The following is a 17598-nucleotide window of genomic DNA, read 5'->3' as shown; positions in this document are numbered from 1 at the left end:
TCATTTCTGGTTTTGATCTGTATGAGTTTGTATATGGGGTCCAATTCTTTATGTCTGTTGATCGAAGTATGGGTGGAGAACCATGCCTCTAGAAATTCCAATGCGTGTCTATGTTTGGGCTACTATGGTTACCCTGCCTTAATTAAACTGATGGCCTTCATTGTCTGAGTGTACCAATATTAAGGGCAATATAAATTTCAAGTGGAGCAGAATAACATCGCTTCATTGGAGACTCCACTGTTGATGTCACCTAGCACAGTGACGAAACATCTGAACAAAAACAAAAACAGCTTGGTGAGCTAGCATACCGGGACACCAAGATCTCATTGCCTCTTACCATCTAAAATATTATCAGACTCTTTTTCGCTATTAAAGTGGATAGCCTCACATTTGTCTAAATTATTCTTCATCTGCCATACATTTGCCCATTCACTCAACTTGTCCAAATCACACTGGAGCATCTCTGCATCCTCCACACAGTTCATCTTCCCCACAGCCGTGCATCATCTACAAACTTGGAGATATTACAAGGAACAAAGCACAGGATCAAGCCCTTCAGCCCTGCACTGACACATAACGCGCTTCTAAACGAAATGCCTTTTGCCTCTATGCAGTCTGTATACCTGTATTCTCTACCTATTCATATATCTGTCAAGATAACTCTTAAACATTGCTATTGTATCCACCTGCCACCTTCTCTGGCAGTGCAAAAGATTGTGTAAAAAAGTTTGCACCTTACGTCTCCATTAAAACTTTTCTCCTTTAATCTTAAACCTAGTAATTGGCATTTCTACCCGGGGAGGAGGTGGAGGGGGAAAACTCTGGCCATCCATTCGATCAATGATGTAATGTAGGCAATGGAACTGAGAGAATGGGATGGAATCCTTACGGGACATAGAGTGTGAAGAGCTTGAGTGAAGGTATCGATGGAAGTCAGTGGCTTTCTAGAGGATGGCAGTGGACAGTTTATTCCCCGATATGGAGACGGAGAGGTCAAGAAAAGGAAAGGGAAGTGTTAGAGATGGAACATGTGAAAGTTATAGAAATTAGAGGCAAAATTAACAGATTTTTCAAGGTCCAGGCCCTGAAGCAGTTGTTGGCATACCGAAAGAAAGCTTTGTGGGAGGGGGCCAGTGTAGGATTGGAACAAAGATTGTTCCACATGTCCCAAAAAGAGACGAGTGTAATTGAAACCCACGCAGGTGCCTATTGCCTCTCCTCTGACTGGGCAGAAGTGAGATGAATTAAAGGAGAAATTGTTCAGTGAGAGAATAAGTTCAGCCAGGTGGACAAAGGTTGTCATGGATGGGGATTGTTCAGGCCTCTGGTCAAGGAAGAAGCCGCGAGCTCTCAGGCCATCCTGGTGGCAAATGGAGGTATAGAGGGATTGGACATCCATGTTGAAGAGGAGGCAGTTTTTGGCCAGGAAGCTGGAAGTTTTCAATATGGCAGAGGGCATCTACAGATGTAGGTGGCCAGGGTCTGGTCAAGCGAAGGGAGGACGGAGTCAAAGTAGGAGGAAATGAGCTTGATGGGGCAGGAACAGGCTGCTATGATGGGCCTACTGGGACAGTCTGGTGTGTAGATTTAGGGAAGGGGCTAGAAGCAGGCTGTCCACAGTTGGGAGACGATAAGGTTAGAGGTAATGGTTGGGGGGGTGGGGGATCTTTGGAGTTAATGAGGTCAGTGACAGTCTGCACAATAATGGCTTGATGTGGAGTCGTGGTCCGGTGGTGTCAGAAGAAATGTCGGAGTTGGCATTGAGCCTCTGCAAGGTAAGGATTTCAGCGTCGGACTACAACAGCACCACCCTTGTCAGCAGGTTTGACGACAAAGTCAGAACTGGACCCGAGAGAGCAAAATGTGTCAATTTTAGAAGGGAACAAGTTAGAGTGGGTGAGAGGAGCAGAGGAATTGAGATGACTGATGTCATGTTGACAGGTTTCAATGAAGAGATCAAGGGCAGGTAAGATGCCTGAGGAATGGGTCAAAGTAGAGGGTGAATACTGGAGGTGGATCAGAGAGATGAGCGGGGGGGGGGGGGGGTTCGGGTGTGCACGGTTCCAGCCTGAAGAAATGAGCGTGGAGATGGAGGCAGCAGAAGAACAGTTCAACATTATGGTGAACCCGAAATTCATCAAGGTATGGGGAAAGGATAATGGTATGAAACCAAGGCCTTTGCTAGGACAGTACATTCAGCCTCAGAGAAGGGAAGGTCAGGAGGTTTACCATAACTGTTTCTTTCAACTCCTTGTCTTGATAACTTGACAGCCTCATCCTTGATTATTCACACAACTGAACTTCTACTTTCTTAACTTCTAATAATCCCTTCAGGTTTCTAATCAATTGCTTCTGGTTTGGAATTATCTAAATAAAATCCTTACAATGAGGTAATGTAAAATGTCACAAGTGCTCTGAACTAACTCATTTTTCTGGGAGTAACTGTTCTTACATCTGATTCCAGCCAGCTCTTCCGCAAACTGACTCCAAAAGCTTTCCGATGTATGGGCAGTCCTCAGCAAAAAATCAAACGCCTTTAATGCTTCTCGATGTCTGCTCTCTGTAATTGTAAAATTCTCACATAATAAACAAATTCTCAAGAAGAACCCCAGTCATCTGCTGTGATAGTGGGACTGCAGATGCTGGAGAATCCAAGATAACAGAGTGTGAAGCTGGATGAACACAGTAGGCCAAGCAGCATCTCAGGAGCAAAAAAGCTGACGTTTCAGGCCTAGACCTTCATCTCTGACGAAGGTTCTAGGCCCGAAACATCAGCTTTTGTGCTCCTAAGATGCTGCTTGGCCTGCTGTGTTCATCCAGCTTCACACTTTGTTATCCCAGTCATCTGCTGTCTGGCTTACTCTGGTTAAAATTTCTATCTTTACTACCATATTCATTGATCGTAATGCAATCTTCTCTACATTGGGCTGGGGATGGGGGAAATGAGGTGGCAGGAGAACACGTTCCACAAAGCAGTCACCTGATGTACATCTCCATTCACTTTGGAAGCCTGACCAAGGTTTCAGTGGCATGTTATTTTAATTCTCCACCTGGTTCTCATGCTTAAAGCTCTGTCCCTTATCTGCTGTGGCTTTCCAATGATGTTCAATACAAGATTGAGGATTAGCACCTCTTCTTTCAATTAGGCACATTACAACTATCTGGACTGAACACGGAGTTTAACAATTTCAGGTCACAACCACTGCTTCCCCATTTTGTTCAGCTTTCTATGTAAGTGTTTGCCTCAATCTTATTTTTCTTCACTTTGCTTTCTGACAGCAGATATTCTGTTATTCACACCTCAAATAAACTGATTGTTTTGTTTCTTTATTTGCCTGACTTCTGGTTGACTTTGACCCACCAATTCTCCTGTCATTTAATGTTTCCTGCCTTTTCACAGACCACCCCTTCATTAATTATTCATCCTTTTCCATTTCACCTACATTAAAAAAAAACTTGATTTCTGTATTTCCCAATTCAGATGAAAGGTCACAACCCAAAAACGTTCATGCAGTTATTTTTTTCTCTCCACAAGATGCTGTCAAATCTGCTATGTATTTCTTGAATATTCCACACATTATCATCAAGAAATCTGGGTACAGGAAAAGCACAAGGCAAATACAGGAATGGAGGGAATATGGATGAAGCAAAGGCGATAACACGATAGAAGAAAAATAGGGAAGAATGGAAGAGGAGAAGGTGAAACAGGGTTAGGAGGAGACGCAAAAGGAGAAGCAAATGGATATGGGAGAGGAGAGGCAGAAGGAGGTATAAGGAATAGATAGAAGGCAGGTGGGGACATATGGAGGATTAAAACCAATACAGACCTCTACCACTATCTCGTAAAATATATGGTCAAGTTACTTCTACTTTGACAAAGGACATCAGCATAACTACATATTTTCTGTTGTTTCTCTCCTGTAATCACATGCCTGTGTCATCATGATATTCCCAAGCTGCTCACTGATGCTAGCTGTTTCCAGTGACTAGCAAGATATGATACTGGTAAGAGGTTTGAAGAGACAATGGAAAGTCCCTGGACACAAGTGCAATTGGAATAATGACTTCCTTCTAAATGTCACAGTGTTAGAGAGTTTTACAACATGGAAAGAGACCATTCAACTCACATGTTTACACTGGTCATCAAGCACTCCATCTACTCTAGTGCTGTTTTCCAGCACTTGGCTGTAGCCTGGTATGGTATGATGATTCAAGTGATCATCTAAGTACTTCAGAAGTATCGTAATGGTTCTTGCCACTTTAGACAGTGATTTCCAATACCCACAAATATCTGTGTGAAAAGAAAGCTTCAAAAATTCTAAACTTGTACCTTACATCTATGCTCTCTGGCTACTGACTCACTTCCCAAGAGGAAAGATCTCTTCCTATCTACCGTATTTATGCCCATCATTATTTTGTACACCTAAATCGAATCAAGACTTTTATAGCACACCACCAATTTTCCTATCATCTGTGAACTTACTGACTAAAATCCCTACATTCCAACCCAGATCATTAACATATACCACAAATAGCAAGGGACGCAGCACTGATCCCTGTGATACACCGTAGGACACAAGCTTCCAGTACAAAGACACCCTTCAACCATCACTTCCTATTCTCAAGCCAATTTTGGATGCAACTTGTCAAATTTGTGGATCCTATGGGTTTTTACCCTTTGGCCAAAAAGCCTTACATAAAGTCTATGTAAATTACATCTACTGCACCAGCCTCAACCACCATCCACACGTCTATTCATTTCCTCAGGAAAAAAAAAGTTAATTAAACTCATCAGACATGATCTTTCCCTGACAAAGCCATGCTGACTATCCTTGATCAATCTTCTCTCCCACCTTAACACTCACCTTCTTGCCGTTCAGTGCAAAAGCCTGAACTAAACACATGAATAAATTCAAACCTTTGGTAGTCCAAAGATATGCAGATTAGGTGGATTGGCCATGCGAAATAGAGTTACAAGGATAGAGATGGGGCGGGGGGGACACTGGGTCTGGGTAGGATGCTCTTCAGTGGGGCATTGTAGATTAAGTAGGCCAGATAGCGTGCTTCCACCACACTGTAAGGGCTCTATAATTCTAAACAGCTTAATGAATCATTGTATTCTGATTCAAAATGAACAAAGTCATGGACAATTTACAAAAAGTATCTTCTATCTTGGTGTCCAATATATGTTTGCTCCTCAGACATATTTTGTTCTTTCACTTCATTTCCAACATGGTTGGAATGTCACATGTCTATCTGTTTTTAAGGCTGTTATGACCTGGTGAAGTGCAGTGATCCTTTTTAACCCTCTGGTCCATCACAATAAATAATTTTTAAGCATGTAACCAACACATCAATTATCTATCAAACCGGAGAAAAGAAGAAAGCATGTCATCAAACACATACACACAGGGTTAATAAATGTTTTAAAAGAAAGGGACTGGGGACTAGGGTGTTATGGTACTGACAGGGATAACAATTGCAAATACAATCACAGATGTTAAGTTTCCAGGTTTAGAAGATTGAAAAGAGAGAGAAGAGCGAGAGAAAAGACAGAGAGGGAGGGGGGGGGAGGGGGGGGGAAAAGAGTGTTTAGGGGCAAGACAGAGAGAGAAGAGATTCAGTTTTCTTACTGTTATCAGTCGATTTGCTTTTTCCCTCCTACGCTGCTCAAAGGCTGCTCTTGACATGCAGGTCCTTTGGAGATTGTGGTGCCTGTGTAATTGTTTCATTCCGAACTGGATATGTGCAATTATCATGCACGTATAATTACAAAGGAGCTGCAAATTTTTGGCACTGCCCAATTAAAATGGTAATTCTGATATAGCTGGTTTTGTACGTTCCATCTGTGTTGCCTGGATTTATCAGGTGACTACAGCAGACATTTCAGGTTAGCAGTATTGTTTTTCAGTCCAAGAAATGTCTCGTGTTAAAATCAGATGAATGAAGTTAAATTTCAATTGTTCATGCTTATCTTGATCGTAACAACACCCACTTGTCTTTTATAACTAACTTCCACTTCTGAAGTTCCTCAGCAACACATCAAATAGATACATTGCAATGTGTAAATAAAGGATGTTCCTCAAATATAGACCTTCAGGTTTAGTGTTTAACAAACACTCATATACGAAGATTGGGTTGGTTAAAACAACTTGGTAGAAAGAGGACAAGATTGGGATTAAAAAAAATGAATTCATTAAAAAAAAGAGAATTCATTAAGTGCAACAACATAAACCAACTGCAAAGGATTGGGATCTTTGTGGACAGGAACAGCGAGTAATTGATCAACCAGAAAATGATGGATACACTGCACAGTTTTCTTATTTTGATAAGCAGCTAGTACCTGGTGACGTGGACCTTACTGAGACACTGAGTTGATATTCTGTGAGCTGCACTTGGTTGAGTCAGGACAATTAAACACAGGCAGTTTGGCTCTTATTTGGGCTTCCTGACAGAGTGCTGTAAGCAAAATGCTGCCATAGTGCCATCAGGTGGCTACTTTTTGTAGTGCAAAGAAGAGCAATAGATTTAAGGGCCAAGTGGGCCTTTTATTGTGCCATTTACAGGTGGTAGGTCGGACTCATCACAATTAACTATATTCCATGGACTGAATTCTATAGGGATGAATGAGTGAGAAAGATGGGCTACTGCTCACCACCCCCACCAACCGACACTTAAAGCACAGCCTCCACCCCAACCAAAATAACATGCTGAAGGTGGCCTTATGCAGGTGACGGTTGGACTTTCCATACCTCAGTCGGACAAAGTCCTACTGTCAAGAGCTACTGGCCAATCTGACTGCAGAACCCAGTATTTGGTACTGCTGGGGCTGCAAGGAGACCCTAGAAAGAAGAACAACAGATCTCAGACTAAGGTATGTCATGGACTTTTAGGGCCTGGAAAGGATCAGTGTGTGAAAGGAAGGAAAACGTCATGACAGGCGATCCTAATTTCTATAAAGCACCAACCAAAATGACGGAATCCCCTTTCCATGTGCATTTTGTAGATTTATTTTTTTTTTAAAAAAGAGCTGTAATAATGATAGCAATACTTCACTTTTAATTCACAGAATCATATAGCACAGAGTACTGAATACTTGTCTGAATCTGCCAGTGTTATCTTTCTGAAAGAGATGTGCAATTCTGTTGCTCACTCAAAAAGCTCTTTAAAAAAATTTTCTTTTTCCATATCCCGTTTGAAAGGTTTTTTGCATTCTTCTTCCAACACCACTATGGGTATCATAGATCAGCAGAGAAATTGGCTCATGCTGGTCAATTTATGTCTATCGACATTTATGTGATGAACAGAGACTTTGAAGCGACTCTTGGATAGGCACATGGAGGATAGTAAAATGTAGGGTATGCAGGGTAGTCTAATCTTAGTCAGATAATAGGTTGGCACAACATTGTGGGCTGAAGGGCCTGTACTGTGCTGTACTGTTCTATGTTCTAAAATGAAGCAGATAGTGCGCATAATACCCCCTACATAAATCCATTAGATCAAGAGTGTATTTCAAGAAATTGCCTTCCCTGACCACGCCCATTCTGTCCAATAATTTTGCAAAGGAGAAGTTTCAACTAAAACATTTGAAACAAGAAAGGAATCACTTGTTAAATGATGGGAAAGAAGAGTTAGCAAACTGGAGGGCACAAAAAGGGACATTAGGGGAAAGTTAAAAAGGTAGGAACAGGATGACACTTTAGCACCAAAAGTCAATGGCAATTCAGGTCCTTCAGGCATCTTCGGTCATACAGTCATAACAGCATAGAAACAGACCCATGGGTCCAACTCATCCATGCTGGCCAGTTATCCCAAACTGAACTATTCACCCTCTTTACCTTGGAAATAAAATCCTTTTTCAGTGCTCTTGAACCCCAAAACTCCACTCTTCAGATTTCTACTCCTTACTTATGAATCTCTAGAGAATATGTAACAAAGTTTCTGGTCCCAAAAATGCCAATTCTCACAATTCTTGAACTCTCTGCCAGTACCTGCAGGCTTAAGGATGTCTTATTCAAACACTTTTTCCACAGTTTACAGTACTTATACATATCCTTGTGTTTCCAGACTTCAATATTACCTTTGCAAACAGTGCTAACCACCCGAGCAGTGTAGAAATCAAGAATATATTCCCAGTACTTTCATATCCCAAAAGCAGACCTAATTGCGCTAAGTCATTGTTCTTGGTAGCTCTTAGGAAATCATAGGCTTTTATAGGACAAAAACTGGCTTGCTGCAGTGAGCTTATATAAACATTCAAAATCAGTGAGTCGCATTTTTCCCACACTTAACATTTGCTGTCTTTCCAACAGGTACACAATTTCCTTTTATGATGGATTCTTCCTACAAAACATTTCAGGTAGGACATTCCACATCTTAATAACATTTATTTGAAAAAAATCCTTCTAGCTTCTGTGATGAAGCATTCATGATTTATTCATATTACTTCTCTGAAGGGTTTTGAAAACATCTGGATCAGACAGACATTCTAGATCAGAAACTAAATCTAATATGCAACAGAAAGTAGGAAAGCCCATCGCGTATCAATGAAAAATTATTTATCCTGAGGTTGTTTACTATAGGTGGGTGAAACCATAAATGTCACTAGCTATTCCGCAGTTCAAAACAATGAAAGGCTGATCTTTGGCCTGGAGACTGGTGGTTTTACGGCATTTTGAAAGAAGTCTGACTGAGGCCAGAAGAAAGTAAAATCTCTGAGGCGCTTTTCAGCGCAGTAAAAAAATCAATGTTACTTCAGTAGAGAAATTCAGCTTGTGAAACTCCCTGACAGAAGTGTTTCTGGTCAGAAACCTGCAAGCTATTGGAAACTGAGAGAGTCTAAGCTTTGAATTTGTTGAGTCTTTAAGTAAAAATACTCCACAGTTCATAGGACAGAAACTAAGTAGATATTTTCAGATATTTCTAAACTGTGTATGTCTTCTAGATAGCTTGGTTTGCTTTGGTTTCATCTTTTGTGTAAAGTAGTTTCATTCTGATATTTAAGAAACTCTGCGGCCTGGTGACAATGTTTCTGTAATGACTATCCTATTAACCAAAAAGAAAATGCATTGAATAGAGGCCTGAACAGTTCCCATCTACCACCACTCTCCTTCACATGGCTGGGCTCTTTCTCACTTTGAACAATTTTTGTTTTAACTTGTCTCACTTTCTCCAGGTCAAAGGTCTGGCAATGAGTAACTACATGGATCCCAGATTATATTTTTTTCTTTGTGGGGTATGTGAAACATTACTTGTTCCAATGTTACCTTGGCCCTCATCAACAACTTTTTCCTCTGACACATCACTGACGTTTTTTCCTCTCGTCAGGAATAACTATTCAGTTTTGCTTCCTATTCCCATTCTTCTCTCAGCTGTACCTGGTCCAGCTCCAACCTCTTCCTTCCCTTCCTTCTTTGACCTTTGATTTCTGGGGATAGGCTGTCCATCAATATCCACCATAAATCCACCAACTCCCAGTTACCTTGACTATATCTCCTCACAATCTTCAGGATTCCATTCTACAACTGAGGTGTACAACTTCACAGCATGACCTCTGTCCTCTACTTCTCTTACATCACCCTCCCTGCTCCACCCCACACACTTCAGTTGTTTCTTTATGACTTGACTCTTAGCAGGTTTCACCCATTTTCTCCTTTCCACTCTTTTTACATACTTTTAAAACCTCTATCACTGCTACTAACACTCCCTTTGCCTTTTGTTCGAGGGACCTTCACAGTATGTTTCACTGATTCTTTCTCACACTTGGTACACAGCATTAAAACTTCAATTTTCAGACTCTTTTCAGACCATAAGAATAATTAAATCAAGCGACAATTATTAACTATTTCTTTCTCCACAGATGCTGCTACACCTGCTGACTTTCTCCAGCAATTTGTGTGTTTTTACTTCATATTTCCAAAATCTGCAATATTTTGCTTTCATTATATAAGGGACACAATTCCAAGGTGAGTACAGGAAGAGGGCTATGAGCATGTATGTGCACAAATAGTGTGAATGGCTCTGAGATAAAGCCCAGTGCGAACTCGTCAATGCCATCTGCTTTTTTTTCCCCCCCCGCTTCCTCTGCTTTAGATGGACTGTGACACTAAACTTCTAACTTTGTTTTCCTACATTATACCTAAGATTTTGTACCCAAGATGGTTTCAGAACTGGAAACTTTGTATACTTTTTGCTATCTTCATGTATATCTATACTTGACAAGTATAAGTGACAAAAAAAATTCTAATTCTAAATCATTGAACGCAGCAAGACAGTTGGAGAAGGTAATTAATAAAGCATACAGCGTCCTCAACTTTATTGATAGGAAATTTTGTACAAGAGCAAGGTGATGCTGAACTCAAAATACAAATGAAGTATTATATATAGTTCTCTACATATGATCTATCAAGCTGGGTTTTATTCTTGGAACTGATTTATCCAGAAGTAACATCAGCTTGGATCAGTACAATTTTTTCACTGATAATCTTAAATGTATGTCCACAAATTGCAAGTCATCATGTAGACCAAGCTTTTCATGATTCCTTTTTATGTAAATCTCTCAAAAGTTGATTAGCTGTGTTACTTTGCAGACCATCACTGTTCTTACAAGATCTCGTTCTTACTGCGAAAATAACTTGGAAAATATGCTATAATATGCATTTCCTTTATCACATATTCTTACTTTTTATAACATGATATTTTATTTAGATACATTGTGATAACTGATAACAATGAAAACAATGCCTGTTTGTATTAATTTTACGATTGACAGAAGACATTTTCAAATTAGCATTAAACTTGTATTCATCTACCAAAATGCTATATTCAGAATATGTCTTACTGAGTCATCCAGCCATTAAGGCTATGGTATAAATTTTATTTCCATCCCAACTTCTTTCTTTCTAACTTCTAGCATTTCCTTTTCAGTATTTCCTCATCACTGCTTACCTCATCCAATTATTTCGACAGCAATAAAAAAAACTCAAGCTATTCCTATCCAACTCCTAACATTTATGTTGCTCATCTCCACCAGGTATCTATGTTGCCGACTTACTGCACCACACCTCGTGCTTTCTTTACTTTCATCATCATGTGACAGGGTTCAGAACAGTAGTCTCTAAACCAGCCCAGTCCTGATCTCAGTTCATTATCCCTCGCCAGCAATTAGAAAGTTTGCAGTGGAGCCTCAGTATTTAAATGAATATTACCATCATCAAATTGAGCCAATTCATTTTAACTTAAATGAAAATATGCTGTCAAATGTTACCAATGAAATTTCTAATGAAACTTAAACTGCAATTCTTGATAAGGTTCAATCCTTCACTTACAAACCAATGTTTAATACTACCCTTTGATTTTGCACAATGTAATAAAAAAATCAGGAAATATTGCATTTAAACACTGCCATTAAAAATTGCCTCAAAATCAACTCATTGCTTGTTAACCAACCCATTTCTAAATAACAAAACTGCACTGTCAAATCAGAAGTAAATTATTTTGCTAGCTGGTGAAGGATCCAAACTAACCATTACTTTCCCTCCTAACTTCAGTGAAGCTGCACTCACAAAACCACTTACTGCCTCTACTTTTCTCATCACCCATTTCAAGCCCGTGGCCACACAATACATGTTACATGGCTCCCTCAATAGTCATTACAGCTACTCTTAAAAATTCGAGCTAGAATTTTGGCTTATAACCTTCATGATTACTTGCTTCCATCTCAGCAAATTCTTGGTTACTCTCCACCACAGACCAAAAACTCTCCATCCTTCAACTATTTACTACTCCTTCCTATTTTTTTGCCGTTACTCTACACAATTCCATTTCAACTTTACTGGCAGTCAGCATATATTTTAATTTTTCATCGTAATCAGTACCCAACCATTTCCTTATGAAGCACGTATCAGCTTGATGTTGTGAACATCCACGGGTGCAACGTGAGCCGAATGCTTTAGGTCCTGAACAGAAATCAAATGTGCCACTTGTCTCTCGACTGCAATTTATCAAGTAGTTTTAGATCTGCTTGAATATGGTTACTGGGTTAGTCTTCAGTCTGTCAAACTATTTCTAAAACAGAAAACTGCGTTTCAAATTTTGGCTTACAGCAATGAACAGTTTTGGACCATACTTAGAGGAGTAGATGCATTTATTCGAAAATTCTGCATTCAGAATGGATTTTAACTTTTGGGTGGATGACCAACAGAAGGTGCCAGCTGGACAAATGTTCCATTCGTGAAGAGGCAGCTGCGACTTTGACCCAACAATCCCTCATTCTCATCTGAATCTGACTGTTGAGCCATTAATGCTCAAAAAGGTCTTTCTGGAACAGATCACTAACTTTGAGTTACGGGAACCTAACTAAAGGTATGACAAAAAGAATTGAATAATTATAAACGGTCGTGCATTATCTGATAAATCAAGATCAAAAGCCTCTGGAAATATTCCAAATGCTCCTCAATAATGTGGTTAAAAAAATAATTATTTTATCACCATGAGAACAGCTGTCTAATGGGTTACTTATTCCATCTAGTTTAAACATGGTTCACTGAAATGTCATGTTGTTAAAATTCTTACAACAGCAAGCGATAAAAATATAAGGCTGGAAATGATTTAGTGCCAGAAGTATACGGTCTTCAAACAGAATTGTGTATTTTCATGGAGTCAGGAAGCTCCCACTGACCTTTAAAAATTATGACATTAGTACCTGGATCTGGAGTCTTCATCCTCACTTCAGACACATTAAGTTTTTGATGCCACAGGGATGAGGCATGAATCACACAGGAAAAGCCAAACTCTTAGCCCCAACTTACCCAGCTCCTGAAATCAAAATAGGGTTTGTGTAATCTGGAATATTTCAACCCAGGAACAAAAGTTCAGGCCTCAGTAGTCGATAATCGATAACTCAGTTGCCTTACTGTACTTGAATGGCCTCCAATGGCTGTTTCCAGTGCCTAGCCCCACTCCATACTGCTTCTCAATTCTCCATCCTCCTATCCCCACTGTACATCTTCTAATACTGGCTCTAGGTTCATTTACAACCCTTTCCTTCCCTTTTCCTTGGTCACATCTGGTTCTATTCTGTCATACTCCCTCCCAGATCTACTTCATTTCCATCATCAAGAGCAAACACTTAAACATTTGTATTTGGCCTGAGTGTTTTGCCACTCTTCATCTGTACTTCTACAGCATGGCACCTTCTCTTCCATCTCCCACCATTAATAAGAACTTTGGAGTATTCTTTAGAACAACACTGTGTACAATGTTCTCATGACTAAGTGTAAAAACAGTACTTTGATAAATAAGAAAACTGGAACAATTAAATGAATGCAAACTTAAACGTGAATGCAAAAACAAAAATGCACACACTATGGAATTACTTAGAAATAAGACTATCCACTACTTTACCTCTAATTTAGAGTCAAGGTCGGCATCTGATGCAACAACATGCTCATCCTCTTTCTTTCCAGTCACCTTAATGAATGTTTGCTTCGTCTTCCAGTACCTTTGTTGCATTTTGTTTACAACTGAACTGTCCTGGTTTCGGACATACCGACTATAAAGTTCTCGAGCATATCCACTGTTAAAAGGGAAACAACTTGGGTTATTTACCAGAGCTACGTTCCATCATGATATCAGGCTATCACATCAGTCTCTTTTGCTGGCCTGGAGAGGCCATAAACTAACTGGATTTTCAAGCAACGTGAACATTAACTAAGTTCTGCTCAAATTGGGGCAAGTTTTATATCTCAGATACCAGAGTTGAATCCATACTTCTCTTGATATAAATGGCAAATTTTGTCATAGGTACAGTGATATCCAAATAAGGTGAATATGCACTAAAATTTGGAATGTCAAATAGTATGAGGTACTGCAGAAGGCTTTAAAATGAAATATGCAGGTAAGGGAATGGACAGAGGGAAAACAAGGAGAATTTGTGAGGCAGTGCACTTGAAAAGAAAAACAGGCCTGCAAATATACAATGTAAAATCAAAGGATGTGGAGAAACTAAGACTCCGCATTCCAATCACATGTTTTCTAGAAAGTGGGAGCACCATAAAGAGAATCTTGTAGCATATCAAGTTTTAAGTACATAATGACAGGGATTACAAAGCAATTGCCAGTACTGTGGTGGGAACCCCATTTCAGAAAGGGCATTAAAAGCATAAAATAGTGTAGTACAGATTCACTACACTAATACCGGTACAGATCAATTTCACCAAAGCAAAGGCTGGAGATTTTTTAAAATATGCAGTGCTTTAATAAGATGGATATGAAAGACTGTGATGACTTTAATGTAAATGATGCGAGTTCAATCCACAATTTGAAAACTGGTCAGAAATCTGTAGCAAGTTTCAGGGGGTAGATTGATCAGATTTGAAAGACACTAGCCACCACAGGAAATTTCTCAGGATTCAGGATCACAGAGGTGGAAATCCTATCTGTCAAGAGCTACTGGCGGATCAGAGACCTACAGCTGTCCATTACTACCAATCACATCAGGACCTGCGGCTAATGCCAGCAATTGACCTGGGGACACCCAGGTAATAGACAAGTGAGAGCGAGACAAGGGTTATGAGGTAGGGGTCACAGGTGGGAGGTGTACAGACAAAAGAGAAGGGGTTGATTTCAGCAGTTACTTGCATGCCCAATTCTGGATCCTTCAGTCAAGGCACAGGCTAATTTCCATCTCACCACCTGAGATTATCCTGCTGCTGGGGCACTAGTGTTTGGCCAATCACAGCTTCCTGTTTCCCGCTGCAAATGGGCTGCATTAAATCCAGTCTTAGTTTGGTAGGTGATGGGAACAATAAGAGACACCCATGTTTAACACTCATTTTACATCTCTTTCTCTTTCTCCACCATTAACAGCTCCTTTGCCTTTTGTGCTGGGCCTCTGCCACTGTCAAAAGTATTTTAAAAAATTGTAATGCCTTTCAGTTCTGAACAAGTGTCATACATGACTCAAAACATTGACTGTTTCTCTCTCCATTTCTGCTAGGCCTGTTTAGTTTCTCTAGCATTCTCTTTGTTTCAACAATAGACTGATCGTCATACTGGGGTTGTAATCTAATAGTCCGTTCAAATGACCCAGGGACAAATTCCCCCCAAAGGCAATTTGCAATTTAAATTCAAATTCAATTACTAAAATAAATCTAAAATTAAAAGGCATCCAACGAAACCAATGTATTGCTATAAAAATCCATTTGGTTCACTGATGATTTTTAGGAATGAAAATCTGCTGCTTCTGTTCAGCCTGGTCTACATTGACTCCGGACCCACAGCAATGAATTTGTCACTTAGCTGCACTTAGAAATGGCCCAGCAAGCCATTCAAGAATGTTCTTTAAGAATTAAACTAGAGATCATTAGGTATCAAGCTAATCATCTGAAATGTCAAAGACATGATGCTGCATTCATGATCACCAACATCAGGGGACTTGTACCAAAATTGGGGCAATTATCACATACACTAGTCAATAAAGAAATCACTACATTCTTAGTCTCAGAAACATTGTTTTTTTCAACGAATGCTCTCTAAACTCCTTCATCACCATCCATGGGCATCTTGTGTTCCAGTAGTAAGAAAGGCCGAGCAAAGTTCACATCATAGTCTTATACAAATGGGGGTGAGGTTGCCCCTGGAGTCCTAAATATTGACTCCCCAACCCATGATGGTCAAATGAGGCAAGGAAAACTGGTCATTATTACCTGTCACCCTCCCTCCTTTATGTTGGTTAACACACTTGACTGCACATAGGTTTGCGCTGCAGTGTGATGCTAACACATGGGTTCAATACCTGCCTTAGCTGATGTTACCACATGGGGCTTTTTTTCTCAGTCTCTCTCCTCACCTGAGATGTGGTGACCCTCATGCTAAACCACCAATGAAAGAGCAACTCTATGGACCTCTGGTGACATTACCTTTATGTTGAACATCAATTGAAAGAAGCACTAAGGGTGCAAAAAAAAAACTCTGGGTGAAAACATATAATGTTAATCATCAGGTGTGGCTCAGTGGCAACACACTGATGACTAAAGTTGTTCAAGTGCTAAAGGATATTAGCCAACTTATTAGAAGGGGAGACTTCATGGACATTCCAAACCCTTACAATGGTGGAACCCAACATGAGTACAAAGAGGAAGGATGAAATATTTACATAATCTTCAACCAAAACGGCTGATCAGATAATTCATCTCTGCAACACTCCTGAGGCTTCTCTCCCCCACCCCCCCCCCAAAATTATAGATGCCAGTGTTTAGTCATTTCAATTCACTCCAGGTCATATAAAATTAGTACAACGTATAAAGCAAACACTATGAATCCTGGCAACAGCGCTGCAACAGTGCTGAAGCTGTGTGCCCGAAGGCTAGTCACACTGTTCCAGCAGAGTTACAAAAGATTGTCAGATATATGCTGCTATGTGGAAAACTACCCAGCTATATCCTGTTCACAAAAAAGTTCGACAAAGTCAACCCAAACAGTTATTACTCCAGCAAGTCTATTTTCAATCACGTGCAAGGCAACTGAAGATGTTATCAACATTAAGTATGGCTGACTGAGTTGAATCATTGGATTCCAGTAGCAAAATGTGGCTCCTGACATTCTTACAGCCTTGGTCAAAATATGGACTGAAGGGTTGGAATTCCAGAGCTGAGGAAGCAGCGACTTCCCTAGAGTTCAAGGCAGTACTTGTGTGACATCGAGGAGGCTGAATAAAACTGAAGTCAATATAAAATCACGGTGTGGGGGGGGCTCATTGCCAAAACTTTAAACATTTGCCTCCGGTAAAGATCTACAGCTCGGGCTGTGGACGAGGTTGTTGACTTGTTTTTATTTCAGACATTTCATTACCATGCAAGGTGACATCATCAACGGAGCCTCCGATGAAGTGATGTTATTCTACTCTGCTTGGAATTTACACTGTCCGCTCCATTATGGTGAGCACCATCATTTCTCATTTTGATCTGTATGCCTTCGGGGTCCAATTCTATATGTTCGTTGATTGAAGTATGGTTGGAGAACCATGCCTTTACAAATTCCCATGTGTGTTTATGTTTGGGTTGGGCTACTATGGTTACTTTGTCCCAGTTAAATTGATGGCCTTCAGTTGTCTGAGTGTACTGATATTAAGGAGAGTTCATCATGCTGTTTTGCTGCTAGCTGATGTCCATGTATTCTGATGGCTAGTTTCCTTCCTGTCTGTATGAAGGAATATTTGTGGCAGTCATTGCATAGTATTTTGTAAACCACGTTCATTCTGCATGTTGTGGGCATGAGGTCTTTAATCCTTGTGAGTGTTTGTCGTAGAAGTCGTAGAGTGGACTTGTGGGCCATGATTCCTAATGATCTTAGGAGTCTTATTGTTAGTTCTGATATGTTCTTGATGTAGGGCAGTGTGGCCAGTGTGTTAGAGCGTACTGTGTCCTCCTGTTATTGTTTGCTTTGTAGGCATCTGTGGGTGAAGTTGCAGGGATTTCCTGTTTAAAGCGAGAATCTTATACAAGCATTCTTCCTCCTTCCTGTGTAGTTCCGGAGTGGTGCTGTGTGTCCTGGCTTATTTAAATAGTATCAAATGCAGCTTTGTTTGTGGACATTGGG

At 40.2% G+C, this 17598-nt stretch overlaps 1 protein-coding gene across 7 annotated transcripts in view; it reads right to left on the bottom strand.

Annotated features, from left to right (window-relative positions):
- ica1 (islet cell autoantigen 1) overlaps positions 1–17598 on the bottom strand; it is a 122798-nt gene that overhangs the window by 87334 nt on the left and 17866 nt on the right. For 6 of the 7 annotated variants that reach the window (XM_048522380.2, XM_048522400.2, XM_048522362.2 and 3 more), the window contains exon 3: positions 13405–13576. In XM_048522380.2, coding sequence (XP_048378337.1) covers positions 13405–13576 — 172 coding nt within the window. Of the gene's footprint in view, positions 1–5633; positions 5732–13404; positions 13577–17598 lie in introns of those variants that run through there. The other variant, XM_048522409.1, reaches the window with a different exon arrangement.

Source organism: Stegostoma tigrinum, chromosome 2 (genome assembly GCF_030684315.1).
Source record: "Stegostoma tigrinum isolate sSteTig4 chromosome 2, sSteTig4.hap1, whole genome shotgun sequence".
Taxonomy (NCBI): domain Eukaryota; kingdom Metazoa; phylum Chordata; class Chondrichthyes; order Orectolobiformes; family Stegostomatidae; genus Stegostoma; species Stegostoma tigrinum.
The sequence above is the reverse complement of the archived record's forward strand: the minus strand, read 5'-3'. Positions and strand labels throughout refer to the sequence as shown.